Here is a 15,882-nt window from a genome sequence, read left to right as displayed (position 1 = left end):
GCCTTGTGAGGACAGGAAAGAATCAGGCCTGGAGGGGTATTTTTTAATTTTATTTTAATTTTCCTCTAAATGGGGACATTAATGGTGCAGGACTGGTGATGGTGTTATTGCCTCTCTTGGAACACAGTGCACAGTCATTTCTTTAAGTAGCTTGTATGGTGTGTATCAGTCTTGGATCAGTGATAATAGGACAGTCCACCCCAATCCTGCTGCTATTGCATAGCTGGAATTCCTCTGGACTTTAATGGATATGCTGTCAGCACAAGGGCTCAGCTACCCCGCTTGTATTGCCAGCTGAAAGAGTGAAGAAAGTATTTTCTCTTTATTACCTTTCTTAACAGCTTCATGCTCTCCAGATGAGGTGATGTGTTTTGCACATTGAAGCATATTCATATTCAGAAACATTGAATATTTGTGAATACCTTCATGCATGTCTGAGAATATAATGTCACATGACTAACCATAGTGCTAGCCTCAAGGATGCCATGGTACATTTACCTTTCCAATATGCTTGTCAAAATGAGCCGATGTGACTTTTATATGGAGCATCCCCTGTCCACAGCAAGGGTAGATGAAAACTTTTTGTTCCTGGTATAACTGAGTAAGAAAGTTTGTGTGTCAGAATACTATCTTTAAGCTTAATTCACCTTTATTCATATCTGCTTTTATTGGAGCCTTCTGCATTTTTGTCATAATCTCTGTTATCTCTGGCTTAATTAATCATCCTTACTGTTGGTTGCATCCGTAGCATTCCCTGTTCTATTTCCAGTCCTTTCATTGCTGTCTGCTTTCTTGTCTGTCAATAGCTGATCTTCACTGCATATTTCTTGATTTTTGCCTAGATACCATTCTTCAATCTCAAATGCTGCTGGTTTAGGCTTTTCTTGTAGCACTGATTTTTTATCTCTATTATTCTGCCTGATCTTTTTGATTATTCCAGCCAAAGGCATAAACTGGAAGCCTTATGAGGGAGAATGACTGTGAAGGCTGTAGATCACGCTGTGAATTTGTAGGCTTTATTCTGAAAATGCAGTGACTCCAAAACCAAGCTGAGGGTTCTTCGGAGCAACCAGTTGAACAGTGCAATGGATAGGAGAGAGAGTCTGATTCCTAGATTGAGTAAGCGTGGAAAGGTGTCATTACCTATCTATGTAGGATTTCAGAGACCATTTCAAGGGTACAGTGTCCAGTTGTATCCATACTGCAGGATACTGAAGGATACTGCAGAAGCAACTAGGTGTTTGATCCTAAAGCTAGTGGAGTATATTTTCAGCATTAATTTAGTGTTTTTCTGAGGAAGAATGTTTCTGTAGTCAAGGCTGTGAGTTTTTTGTGGAAGTTCATTTGTAGTTTTCAAATAAAACTCAATGCAAGTGTCATAACATCAACACTGTCAGTCTGAATGACCGGTGTGCAGAGTCTTGACCTATATTCTGTGCCAGTTTTACTTCCTCAGGATGTCACTGGGGAGACTTAAGCAGCCTACAAAGTATTGTATGCGAAAGCATCTGACATCAGCTAGTGCAGGGAGACAGCATGGTCTCATTGCTTACATTTGGGGCAGCTAGCCAGAAATACCAGGGCTCTAAGCCTGCTTCTGCTGCTGGGAAGGCTGCTGCAGCCTGGACAGATCAGTGCAAGCAGAAGCAAAAGTTTCAGCAGAGAGATGGTTGAGACAGTGTCTAGTACATTGACTATTGAATACGATAAGGAGCTTTGCAGACTTAACATAGTGTAGAAGGTGGAAGTGAAGAAAAAGATGTTGTACTGACCAGCTGAAATAGTTGCATTTCTTTAAATGAAAAGGCAAAACCCAAAGCCTTCCTCTCAGTTTCAATTTTGCATCTAGACTTCCTGCCTTTTGTTTTGTTTGTTAGTTTCTTTGTTTCAGTCATGTAAATCATGACATTTGATTTTCACCCTTTTTTTGTTGTAACTGATTGACAGCTTCAAAGATTCCTCCCCTTCTGTCTATAAACTGTACCTGCCATTTAATGATTGCAATAAATATATAACAGAAGCAAAAAAAAAAGGATGCCCATGACTTTGGTGCAAGGGAGAGCTAGTGTCTTCACCTCCATGTTATCTTTGTCTAAATGAGCCTACATGTTTAAGGAAAAATTTCTAATATTCTATGGTACTTGCTATGGGATCGTACCGTATTCACAAGAGTGACCCAAGGCAAGCAGGTTTGTAAATATACAGGCTTTTCCAGTCTTCTTTAGCCTGTGTTTGTTCCTCCTGATTGATGAAAACAAGTCCCACTAAAGGCCCTTATGGGCTTCATTAATGATGCCAGTGGTTGATTGTTTTGGCCCAGAATGCTTTATAACAATAGACAAATTTAATCAGCAACAGCTCCGGTTGCAACAGCTTCACAGCCTCCTGGGAGCATCATGGATTGAGCTTCCTTTTGCGTTATTTTCAAGCCATCAAACAACCTTTAATCTTCCCAAATTAAGAAGGAAACAAAGCATACAATGTATAATATGTAGAAAAAATAACAGAACTGTCTTCACATAAGTGATAATAAAAACGTTTCCTTATTAGGTGACTGAATGCCAACATTGCTGTTTCCTGTGATGCTTGCTATCTGAAAAAGTGAAATATTTAGAATCTGGTTTACTTGAACAGTTCAGCCAAGAAAATTCCTTTAGATTTTATCTTTTGGTCATAGGAAGCTTCGAATCAAATGATGCCTGAGGTAGATGTGCATGTGTGTGTGGGGAGACAGGATGAGAGCAGGTCTGAAAGGGTTGAAAATATTGGTGGAAAGCAAGCTAAGCAAACACTGTGAAAAACTAACGCTTTCTGAAACCCGTTCTTTACTCTCACATACAGTGAAGTTTTGGGAAGTATTTATGCAAGGCTTATTCCATTGATACAGGTCATTTGTGTGGTATGTTAAACTTTTAAAACTAATAATCTTCTGAGCACTTAAAGTAACCATGGGTTGTAAAGGATTAAGGGTCGTTTGTCACACTTTAAAACACTAATTTTACTGGTTCAAAAAGTCTTTGACTTTGCTACTGTGCATCATCTAAGAAGCTTTTGAAATTGTTCTGGATATGCTATGGACTGACTTTTCTGTTGGTGATCCCTGCTGTGTACACTGGAATGGTTCCAGTTTACAGGAGTAGAAATTGTGGCCTGGAATGTTCAATAGGGTAGGGGCCTTCCATTCTTCAAAAGCATAGGGATGTTTCACTATCACACTATATTTGGCATTATCTACACCTCAGAGAATGATTTCTTTTTGAAAACAGAGATGAAAGTGGGGTGGAATTAACATTTTTATTTTCAATTCAGATTGCCCTTGTTTTTCTCCAAAGTTTGAAGGTAAAGCCAAGCCAAAGATTTGGCTTTGCTGTTGAAACCAAAGCACAAGCTGAGCTGTTTAACCATGGCCATATGAGAAAAGGGGAAAAAAAAAAAAGCTACATAAAACTATATTAAAAAGTTGTTGGAGCTGAAAGAAATGGTATTAGAATATTCTTATTGGCTTTTACTCTTTGGCTCATTCTCTCTACTGCACACAAAACTTGGCCGAAAGCAGTAAACAGTCTCCTATCTGACTCCTGTACCTCTCCTGTTATGAATAGTGACTTCCTACCTTCTGTATAAATAGTGTATTTTGGATATAATGTGCTGGGGTGGGGGAACCTGTACAGCATTTCATCTAAGATGAGTCTTTGGATTTGTGCAGGGTTAGAGCAGTGCAGTTACTTTTTGACGAGGTTTCATGTTCGTGTTATTTGTCAGATCTCATACTGAGGACAAGAATCAATGCATTCCGGGAGCAGTGTGGCTCAACAGATGATAGCACTTTACAGAATTTGCTTCCTGCCCTGTTAAAAGACTTTTGTTGCACAATACAATGTAATTAGAGACATGAGCAATAATATGCACCCTCATTTTCCACCTGCTTCTTGCCTTCTTTTTCACAAGATGAAGTGCAAGCCAGTATAAAAGTAGCCGGTTTTTAATTCATCTGTCATTAATTAGCTTTTAAGGGTGCAATTATAACTCACAGCCTTAATAACATTTTTAAATGTCGGGATTTTTTAGATCAAGTAGGTTTGAAGGGTACACATCTGAGATCTCTGGAGGTGCTTAGCCACAGAAGAGGCAGTGGGAATGATGGTAACATGAAATTTTGCATTATGTCTGTCAAAGTAACATTCCCTGAAACACCGAGGAAAAAAAGGAGAATTTCTGTTTCAACAGTCTGTTTAATCTCTGTATTCCTGCTCAGTGTCAGAGGGCCAAATCCTTACTGTTATGCAATCCCATCCAGTCTGCTATGAACTAGACAGAGGTGCACTTTATATTGACCATTTTGTAAGACACTCTGAGACACATAAGGGAGAACTACCTAAATGCAAAGTAACGTTCTCTTATTTTTGTAATAAACCTGCATATTTTTTCACTGTGCACCTTAGATCACATTCCTGTAAAAAAGCCACAAGTCCTCCTGGCTTCTGGTGGCTTCTGCGACAGTAGTCATGGTTGTGTCTGTAAGGTGATTGGAAATTAGTTGATACTCAGAAAATAAAGCATAGGTGGAGTGCAGCCATCTCAGGCAGGAGTTAAGCAACAAGGCTGGAAAACACTGCATGGTGCCAACAGCATTAGCAGTGTGGACCATTGGCAGGAATATGGCCCAAACTGCAGCCAGAGATGCCACTGTACACCTCTGAAATTAAAATTACTTGGTGCCTAAGGTCAAGTATCCAAAGTCATATCCAGGCACTGATGTAAGTATCTCGGTTTCCCAAGTGGTGAACAGAAACAACTGTTTCACGGAGGGGAAGTGCTGGGTTGATAAACATTCCTGTAAGCTGGCTGGTTTATTTTAATGCCAAAGTATGAATCTAGGCATCCCAGTTTGCACATTTTGTTTTGTAATATTTAGTAGAGCTATTCAAACACTTACCCTCAGCCCACCTGGCAAAGACTTTAATTTTCACAGCTCTGTGGAAAAAGTGAACCAGCTTTATTTTCACTTCAAATATTTCTTTAAAAATGAGAGATTTTTCCACTGGCAGAAGACTAACATTTGCTGGTCAATATACTCATAGAGCAAGAATGGCAGCTTTGCACAATTTTGTTTAATGAACGAGCCTTTAGACTGCTATAGCAAACTGGCCAGCTAGCCACAGTTTTGGAAAAGTCGGTGATTTTAATTTGCTTTAATTTTGGGTGGTGGCTTGTTTGTTTGTTTGGTTGGTTTTGCAGTTTGAATGCTGTGGTGCTGCTCTGCTTTGGGTAGGGTGAGGCAATACCTAGCAATAATGGGAATCGATATTTCCTCTTACGTAGGAAAACCAATATTCATCCCATTTAACAAGTAACTGCTTTCAGATGTATCTTTGCAGGATGGGGCAGTCTTTTGCACAGTATCCTCTCTCATTTTTGGGGACCCAAGTTAGCAAAGTCAAGCAAGAGCACCTGGAGATAACAATCCATCCTTGTAATTGAGTGAATGTCCTCAAGCCACGGAGAAAAAGGGATGGGGGACCTGATCTCAGATGACCAGAAGATTTTTCACTCTCCTTTTGAAGCCTTATGCCATGTGATTGACCAACTGGCTTAAAAAGATTTTTGATTTGTGTTAAGGTTGCATTCAAAGATCCATTGTAGAGGGTAAGGTGTAAACAGTCCTTGGATCAAGTTTGGCTAATACAACACACTTTGCAAAGGTTTGCTATCACTTTCACCACTGCCATTAAAGATTTCACAAAAATATGCTATGCTGGGTTCACTGCTCTCTCACATTTCATAGATGGTATAATAGATGTTTGACTCAGGATGTTCAGAATATACATTTTGGCTCTAATGCAAAATGCATCTTTGAAACAACTCAGATTTATAACCTAATGTAATAATGTTATAGTCTAATGCTTCTCTGTTATTTATCTACAGCAAAAGTAAATGCTAATACTTAAACATTTACAGACAGATTCTGTCATGCTTGTAAATGAAGACGAGCTTCTCTGTGAGTTGTCCTCAAGTCAGTGGACAGATGTCAAACTACTGTTTCTTTCAATCTGAACAAGAATAGCAAAATATAGAATTACATTTTCTTTAAAAACAGGTAGCTAGTTTGACCCCCTATGTGTACAATGGCAGTGTGAGAACTTAGTGAAGGAGAGAAAGGATTGTAAGCAAATAACTGAGTAATTTAAATTAGTTAGAATTCTGTGAGATTACAAATGTGAATACTTACATAATATTTCTCATCTCTTTAACCAAGAAATTGGGCTAAAAAGTAAACAAACAAACAAAATGCTAAAATAGCAGACTCCTGTGGTAAAACAGTTCTTTTCATTTTACATGTTGTGGTTACAGTCTTTCTCACAGTACTCCTAGAATTTCAAATTCTAAGAAAAATAAAGAATTACAGAGGTATGTGCAAAACCTTCTGTAAACCAGAAACTCTTTTAAAAATTCCAGTAGACAAGTGGGCTTGGATTTTGGTTAATGAGCAAATCATCCTATTTTCACCTGAGGTCTTTGTCTTATGGGCCCAAAAACTTTTGCCTACTGGTAGAACCAGAATATGTGTATTGCAGAAATCTTGATTTGACATAGTGCTACTTGGCTACTCAAACCCAGGGTAAAAGTTGAGAAAATCCTGGTGTAGACAGGTAGATTAGATTGCCTGTGATCATATTATTTTCAGGTAAAGCTAAATGGGAATTGGTGATCTCTGTGTTTTGGATTTTTGTTTAGATGGGCTCAGTGCATTTCCAGATGATCCTTCAGTGTATTGCAGTGCCTTTGCATATGAAACCACACAGATAAATGAGACCATCTGTCTGTGATTTATCCTGCTTTGTTCAGTGGAGTAAAGTACATAAATTAGTCTTTAGGGCTATGTTGAAGCCATGAGCTTTGTGTTTAGCCACAATCATCTACCCAGGCTCCAAAAGTGCAAATTAGTGATCAGCTTTAGATTTGAGAGCACTCTGCAAATGCACACAAGGGGCCTGAAATATTTGGTTCTCACAGGTTTTCACAAACAAGAAAAAATACGGGTAGGAATGTTGCCAGCTTTCTCCAGGCCTTGAGAACCGTGATGCTGGTGCGTATCTGAACCTAATGTAAATCAAAACATGTGGCGCCAGATGAGTATTGATACTGTAATTTAGTCTTAGGTTTTGGTTGCCATCTAGATGTTGGGGCTAAGGTTGAGTGTTTATTAAAGTTATCTATTCCTTACAATCAGTACTTGGTCCATGAGCAAACATTAGGCTTAACTGGAAACATACACGTGGATATATTTAGCTGAGGCCTGAGTGTTGTCCATTGAATTTAGTGGGTATTTTTCTGTGGATTTCTATTAGGGAAGATTGGGCCACATAAATACTCTTCATTTGATTGAAGTTAATGAATAATCTTTGTAAGAATCTAGTAGCATGAGTAAATGAATTCCTGCATTTGTTTGTAGCATTGAGCTGCACTTGATTTCTGTTAGTCAAGTTTATTTGAAACTGTCAAGTGAGGGCAGGCAGGCAAATTCTTGTAATAACAGGTCTTAAGAGAGATTGGTGTGAGGTGCCCATGCCCTGGCCATGAGGGATGAGGAGATAACTTTGGGTACATAAAGAGTATGAAGTTGGAATCTTAAACCACATTTGCCACCTCATCTGCCTCTTCAGAGAAGGAATCTGTCATGCTAGAGAAGGTCTAAATGAAAAGCTGGAAACCCTGACAGAATGTGTAGCTATGGAGTTACACCTCACCTTCATTAGAATGAAATAATTTAGCAGTTTTTTGTCATTTATATTAGCTGTCTTTATAGCAAGAGCGGACATGATGGATTCTGGGTGATGAAATTGGTCAAACAGAAGTAAAGAACTTACAAGTTCACCTTGAAGGTGCATGTTTGCTGGATTTAGGAATAACAGGACTGCTGCTGGAATGGATCATTTTGCTATCCAGTCAACCTAAATCCTCTGCAGGGAGAGCATAGCTTGAACAGAAATCATCCCTCTTCCCACTGCCTTGCTAAAGCAAACATTTTGGTCATATGTGGAAATACAATTTGGTGTAGTGTAAGTGGAAATCCATTCAATGAAATTTGAATACTATAAAAACTATTTGAAAATATAAAAACACATTGTAAACAGTTTCCTGAGGGCCTATTAACTTCACAGGTTCAAGAAGGGTTCATCCTAACCAAATGGATCAAATTCTTATCCCCGTGAGATGTGAATTTGTTGAAGGGTTGCACAGGTGACTATTTAGGGTGGCCATTTATCCATCCTATTTATTACAGTTGTGAAATGAACTAGCACAAAACTTGTTTAAATCAGTATTTGAGGTGTTCTAAAGGTGTGCCTAAATTAGGCTTAGTTAACTAGGAGAGACATGATTTGCATAATATTTTGATTAGCAGAAATTTTCGTACAATTTGAGTCTCTGTGTACTGAAATTTGGACATAAATACACTCTGTCTGTATATCCTCATAGAAACATGGGAGAAGTGCAATATTAACTGACTGTAATGTTACACTGCAGTCCTCCAGAGCATGTGTATCACTTTTCAGAGTATTTTTGTTCACAGGTTTCTTACTACCTGCTTTCTGTAGAGGACATTGAGCTTCAAGCCCTAATAAAAGGTCACTTTACCCTGGAAACCAGGCTATCTTAATTGTCCTTTCATGGCCCATTATGATAATAAGAAAAGGGGGAGAGAAGGAATCAACTGAAAACAGAATTTCTTGGAATGGATTCTGTTTGTTATATACACATTGTGGGGTTAAGGAAATTGGAAGGAAATGTTTGTATAGTGGCAGGAAATGTTAAAGTAGCATTCAGACGCCTCTGTAATTTTCTGCAGATTTGGCAACTTGTTTCTGCAGAACACACTGAAATTTAGATATAAATACAGCGATTTACATTTAAGCAAAAAAAAAAAAAATCAAGATTATTTGTAATCATGAAAATCCACATGTTGGGAGAAGCTGTGATAAGACACTGCACAATAACTGCCAGAATTTCTGAAACAAAGGGCTAAACCATCTCCTGTTACAAGACTAACAAGATTATTATCGTAACTTACATAACATGGTACTTGATGTTTTAGATGTGCTACAGACAAATATACAGTTACAGAGTTTGTTCAGGATGACTTTTCCAGAAAAGCCACCTCTTTTCTCCTCTAGGACATTCCCTAGTAACCCTGTTAATTAACAGTTTAAGTAACCCATCGGAGATGAATAAATGGAGTCTTTCATAAATAAGGATTTACAGTGTTATACCCTGCTACTATTGAGGTATTTTTTTCTTCATGTAAATTGATTCATTGAAATCCAGACTGTTTTCTTACGGATAATTGGAAACAAGAATTAACTGAAGACTATACAGAACGTGAAACTTATCCACAGAGTTTGTTATTAGCTAGAGTGTCTTTCTTGTTGGCACAAGATGCAGCATTTCAGCTGGTGGGTTGTAATGGACTATGAAGGCCCCTTGAACGAGAACAGGAAAAGTATATTTTTAACTAATATTTAAAATAAAAAGAGAAGAAATGGAATAGCAATATGACATAGGAAGAGCAACATACAATAGATTTAAAGCAGATTTTAAAACTCATTCTTAGTGGTGTGCAAGAGTTTTACTTCATCATGCAAGAATTCCTTTTTCTGAGTAAGTAAATAGTCATTAAGTGGTACAAGGGCTCTTGGTGTAAAACAGGGCAAAAAGGTTTATTTTCTGACATGATTGAAATTTGTGTGTTGAATCACTAATGCTTATGAACATGGAATAAAATATAGTTTTGGATGGAATCTACAGAAAGTTTATCAACCTGAACTTAAGGATCCCAACTGAGCTATAGTGTGGCTGGCTAACATGGTAGACTACATGGAAAGGATTTTTCAGACATGTCTATTTCGTCAAATTAAGATGCTTGGAAAAACATCCTTTTTTTTCCAGTAAAATAAAAACAAAGGAACTAAGTGAAATAACAACAGTGTAAGCATATTACCTGAAAAGAAGCAGCTGGAGTATCCATGCTTTTCTCTTCCCAGAAGGAATGTTATTGTAGTAACACATTTCATAGAAAGTTTGATGCATTTTAATGTTTGAGGTATTTATCCTACGTTCATTGTGGCATAGATCTTTTTCCATACTATTCACTTTATGAACTTCTGGCATCCATCTGTTATGGTTCCAGATCAGAGATTGTTTGGACAAACTCAGACATTTTCTAAGTTAATGACATTTGTCACTAGTTCTGGCAAAGAAATGTTTGTTGACCATGACTCTTCTGACATTACAAAGGCAATTATTTACAGTGGTTTGGTAGCTCTGGGGTAAGAGCTCTCGGTCATCAAAGGGCTACAATTGTATCTTTCCAGTACTCCTGATGTAAATAACAGGAAAAAAAAAAAAAAAAAAAAAAAGTTTGAAAGGGAATGAATGGTTCCATCAGAGAGAATTACACAGAGGACTAACATACTGGTTCTGGGAAAAGCAGGCAGGATCATAGGTAAGCACTTGAGAGTGATTTTCCTTTACTTCATGTAGAAACAGTGTTGTAGTGGGGAAAACAAACATGGAAGTAGCAATGGTAGCACAAACAGTCATGTCAAAATCATACAAGAGCATTGGATTCTGCAGAAATTACTCTTTTGGGCAGTCAGTAAGCAGATTGCCTGCTAGCTGCCCTGAAGCTCATTAGCCATTGTGTAAGGGAGGCAAATAAACTATTCTGCATTTTGGTGAATAAAATGAATGAACAGGTTCAGCAGTTTTGTAATAAGGCTTAATTATTTGGCATATAGAGAACTGACAGATGTAGTGTCCATCACACTAATCTATATTTTTTCCAATTTATCAAAAATAATCTACATTTTATCTGACAACTGGCTTAAGACTGATGATAAATTCTTCTTGTTACAATTTCCCATCTGCAGGGGAAGAGTAAGAAATTAGAGGTTCCAAGAAGGGGAAAGTCCTTCCTGAAAATACTATAGTTTCTTTTATTTTTTTTTTTTTTTTTTGTCTTTAATGCCTGTGCTGATGCTGCTCTTCAAAGGCAGACTTTTCATCACTAGAATCCTCCTAGTTTCAGGACTTTTACCTTAGCGTTTGGTATGAATCCTGCTTTTTTTGTGTGTCTATTTTCATAGACTTGTGCCATAAGAACATTCCCTTTTATCTTTAAACTTTCCTTTGATTACTGTCACTGGCTGTCCTGTTTCCAGTCTCACTTGCAATGTTAAGTGCTACAGGTCTTCTGATTGTCCTTCCTAAAGCCTTAAGTCACATTCGCAACCCTCCTTTGAAATCTCTCCCATAATACTGCTTTTCTGTACCTTTGAGACTTAAAACCAGACATAAGGGAGAAAAAGGACCAGAACAAACCTGACCTTGTGCAAAAGAGACAAGTTTCTACCTTGAGCAGCAGCTTGCAGAAAACCTTGCCTTAGTAAGTCTATCAGGAGAGTAAAGACCCTTTACCTAGGTCTGTAACACCAGCTCCTAATACACCACAACACAGGTGACTGCACTGGTCTATGACTCCAGTGGTTTTGAGTCAGCAGTGCAGTCCCTCGCTGGATATTTCAATCAGTGGAAACCAGAGCCTCCCTGAAATCAGGTGGTGTAGTTTAGGCTCACAGCTGAAACACTTCATATCTGCTTCTGCACTGGGAATTCTCCATCACACCCTCTCTGTTACATTTTGTCTGTCTGGATGACTAGACTATGTAGTCTCTATACGCCACTGTATTTTCTAAACAAAGCTGAGAGCATGAAAATATATCACTCCTCAGGGCCTGCGAGAGATAATACCTGCACATCTGCCAGATTGTGTTGCTAGTTACAAGGATGTAAAACAAGAGGCCACAGTAGCTAATGGAATGGTCCCAAGGTTTATCAGTATGAAAGAGAAAAGAATTCAGTGGAGTTTAAAGAGGAGTAATAGTTTCCTCCCTCTCACTGCAGCTGCTTCACCCCATTTGCTCCCTTTTGCTTGATTATACAAAACATAAAAAGTGAACAACTAAGCTAAGTGATGTGTTTTCCAGGGTTGTCGTACCTTGTAACTTGATAATCATCATAATTCATATTCACTGAGGGAAAGATTTATTTTCCCTACTCTAAGAGGACGCTGGTGACGAATTTCTAATTTGTGAAACCATAGCTATTTCTGTGAAGTTTTTGACATGCAAATAATTGGCTTTTTCCCCCTTTTAAAGGAGCCTTTCTGTCCTCACTACACTGATTCTCTTAAATACAGTTTATTATCTAAACATTGTTACTTTGAGAGCTATTCAATCTCTGATTATGTCTGTGGGCAGACCAAGACAGAAACATGCAAAATCGAACAATTTATCTAGCTGTCCTGCTCAAATACTGTATGAAACAAAAGAGGAAAAAAAAAAATTAACCAAAGAATGGACAAAACACTTCATCTGTGCCTTTTTAAAAAAAACTTTTGCATGGATTGGAACAAATACACAGTTTTGGAAACCAGGCCATTGTGTAGATGGAATTGTGTGCCATGTAAAATATGAAGGTCTTTAACTTCCTCTCACCTTTTCTCCTGCGATAGAAGTCTTACTGATTTTGGTCATCTGCAAGAAGCTGGCAAGGAGCAGTAGCATTCTGGACAAAACTAGTGACTTTCTGTCTGGTTTTGCCTACAATTTGCGAAGTATTTTCTGAACCCTGTGGATAAGAGTAAATGAGATTAGAATGAAGCTGAAACACATTACAGATATGCTAGAAAATCCAGTCAGGGTTCAACTTATTTTTCTATGGGTTGAACTGTGAAAAATCAAGAAGTAAATCCTGCTAGAGATTCAGAGAATAAGTGTGTGTCACTGGTTTTTAAATTACTTGAAATAAGAGGAAATATTGCCCACTTTTTTTTTTTTTTTGATAACATTAAAATTACTTTTCTTTGACTAAAGAGAACCTTTTATTGATTGAAATTCTACTAACTTGAATTTTTCCTGACAGTAATTTATGTATGTGTAGTGTGCTTAACGTTCTTGTTTTTCAAGTATTTAATTTTTGTTTACTGGGTTAGTTTGGGAATTATACAGAAGCTCTTTTATTAACCATATAAATTTCACATGATAGGAGAATGACTTTCAAGTTCCTGGAGAAATAATGGCTTGAGTAAATTGTCTGTCTTATTTATTGTCTCTGCAGTGCCATATTATACCAGTTTATTAGTGATCAAAAATCCTCAGCAGAGGTGGTTTATTTTTTACCGATAGTTGTGAACTGACTGGTACTTTCAGGCCCTGGGTTTTCTCCTCTTTGCTTCTGGTTCATAGTTTCACATAAAGACTAGGAATATGTAGACATGTAAGCTTTTCTCATATCCAGAAGAGATCTGGGACATATTGTTAATGCAGAGGTAAAGAAAAAGTATTTTTTTCTTGTGGATCTTTGGTCTCCAGAGCAAATGATACATCACCAATACCAGAATACCCAGAAAAGAAGGTGGAAGAATTTTCACTGTATTAAGAGATTGTTCCAAAACTGGAAAGAAAGAGCAGACTATAAACATCTAAATGAATATCTAGATTAATAATTCATATAAGAAATCCTAAGATGGATTTTTATTGTTCCCTCTGAAAAGGATCAGTAGTTTAGGGACTGTGGAGCGGGTGAGGAATTTTTTAAAGGCAGCAGAGAAAGTATTTGGTTATTCATAGATTATATCTAGTATAGGAAAAGGTGTGTCAAGTTATTATTAGGACTGTATTATGAAGCAGCTCCATGAAAAGGAAACTAAAGTTCCTAACAGTATACAGCATAAACCAGTGTGGCTGGTAATTGAGTTGTAACGAGCCTCTTCAAATACAGTCCTTATATACAATCAAAGAAAGATATAAAAACTCTTTGATAAATCTGGCAGGCACTTTCCGTATAGCTTCTTCAGCATTTTTTCTTTTCCTTCCAAAAGCATCATCATGTGATCAAGAACTTCAGTCAGCCCTGGAGGAAGCTAAACAGCCCCAGAAAGACAATGTGTTCATTCCAGAGTGTGCTCAGGGTGGCCTCTACAAACCAGTGCAGTGCCATCCTTCCACGGGCTACTGCTGGTGTGTTCTGGTGGATACGGGACGTCCCATCCCTGGTACATCAACCAGGTAAGGGAATACACATCCAGTACTCAAAAGCAGTAGTGAGAAGTTACCTTATTGTGCATGTACTAGCATGTAGGTTTCTGTTGCTGGTGGAATTACATCGTATTCTACTATGAAGTGAAATATTTCTAAGAAACACTAAAAGTTAAGGCCAGATGGCTACAGACTATTTCACTGCAATGTCACAATCAGTTTGCTTCCCTAGTCCTCTTTTTTTAGTTCTATTTTGTGCTGGGAAGCCAAGGCTTGGAGCAGATCATGAATAAGGCCAGAGGAAACCTCACACTCCTTACCCTGAATATAGAACCAAGTAAGATGGTGTATGGCAGAAACCACGTCCAACCTCAGAAATGTTCAGTTATTTTTCCAGCAACCTCCTCAAGTATTTCATATGACTGGCTTTGATGGAATGACTGCTTGGGAACCCATAGAGCGGAAATATCATTGTAGTGTGTTATAAATAGAAGCTTGGAGTTCAGTCATCTGTGCTGATCCGGATACATGGTAAAGTGCTGTGAGCCACCTAGAGCAGATGCAGGCAAGGCAAGTATCAGGTTCCAAAGGATGTTATTTAGGCTGGTTATTAAGGTTTGGCCCTTGCAGGAATGATATAGAAGCTCATGTAAAGCTGGCAGGCAGTATGGGTATCTTGATGCAATCATAAATCTTTTCAAGCTTAAGCAAAATAATTTTTCTTTGTTTGTATAAGGTTTGTGAAAAAACATTATAAGCCACTTGCTGTAAACTATTATATTCTTGGGGAGTGTTTGTCATACATATTCTTCAAGTGCTGATTTACTGATAGCTGTTCATACTGTAGTCTAGACCATGCCGATTACAGTACCAGCTGAAGTGAGCATGACTTAAAGTTGCTGTTTCTGGCAAGTTTAGATCCATACATTGCAAAACAAAACAAAACAAAAAGTCCAGATTTGGTCCTGAAACTGTAGAATCAGTACATGTGAGGACCTAGAGATGTCCTCTAGAGGTTCCAGAGGCTCCATTGTCTGCTCTTCCTCTGTTCTCCCTCCCTAAGTTTGTTCACTGTTTGTTGTTCTTAGTGCTAATCCTTCTTTGAATTATAGTTAAATTATTTTATGGAGTCTTAGTTCCTGTTCTCTAGTTTGTGTCCAAATCATCTTCTTGTGCTCATCAAGCAATGAGGATTCTGCTGAAATTTTTGTAGTTCTTTGTTATGAGTATCATTTTATTATAGAATCACAGAATAGTTAAGATTGGCAGGGATGTCTGGAGATCCTCTAGTCCAGTTCCTCTACTCAAAGCAAGGTCAGCTAGAGTACATTTCTCAGGACTGTGTCCAGCTGGGCTTTGAATATTTCCACGGATGGAGGTCCACAGCCTCTCTCAGCAGCCTCTTCTAGTGTTTGATCATCATCACAGTTCAATAAATAAATAAATTCTTATATTTTAGTGAAATTTCCTGTATTTCATTTTGTGCCCGTTGCCTCTTTTCCGGTCACTGGACATCACTGGGAAAAGTCTGATTCCATTTTCTTTATTCTGCTCCACCCCGACTGCCCCACCCCCCAAATAATATCCTCCCTGAACCTTCTCTTCCTGAGTCTGGACAGTCCCAGTTCTTCACCCTTTCCTTATTACGTTAAATGCTCCAGTCCTTTAATCATACTCATGGCCCTTTGCTAGACCCACTCCAGTATGTCCATGTTTCTCTTGTTTGGGGTCTTTTTGGGGGAGCCCAGAGCTGAATCCAGCTCTCCATATATATCTCATCAGTGTG

The 15,882-nt window shown here is 38.1% G+C and overlaps 1 protein-coding gene across 6 annotated transcripts in view; it reads left to right on the top strand.

Annotated features, from left to right (window-relative positions):
• Positions 1–15,882, top strand: part of SMOC2 (SPARC related modular calcium binding 2) — a 149,738-nt gene that overhangs the window by 87,775 nt on the left and 46,081 nt on the right. For all 6 annotated transcript variants that reach the window (XM_080387972.1, XM_080387970.1, XM_080387971.1 and 3 more), the window contains exon 8: positions 13,940–14,126. In XM_080387972.1, the coding sequence (XP_080244098.1) occupies positions 13,940–14,126 (187 nt within the window). The remainder of the gene's footprint in view (positions 1–13,939; positions 14,127–15,882) is intronic.

This window comes from Falco punctatus (assembly GCF_963210335.1).
Source record: "Falco punctatus genome assembly, chromosome: 5".
NCBI lineage: Eukaryota > Metazoa > Chordata > Aves > Falconiformes > Falconidae > Falco > Falco punctatus.
Note: the sequence above shows the minus strand (reverse complement) of the source record. Positions and strands in the feature narration are given on the sequence as shown.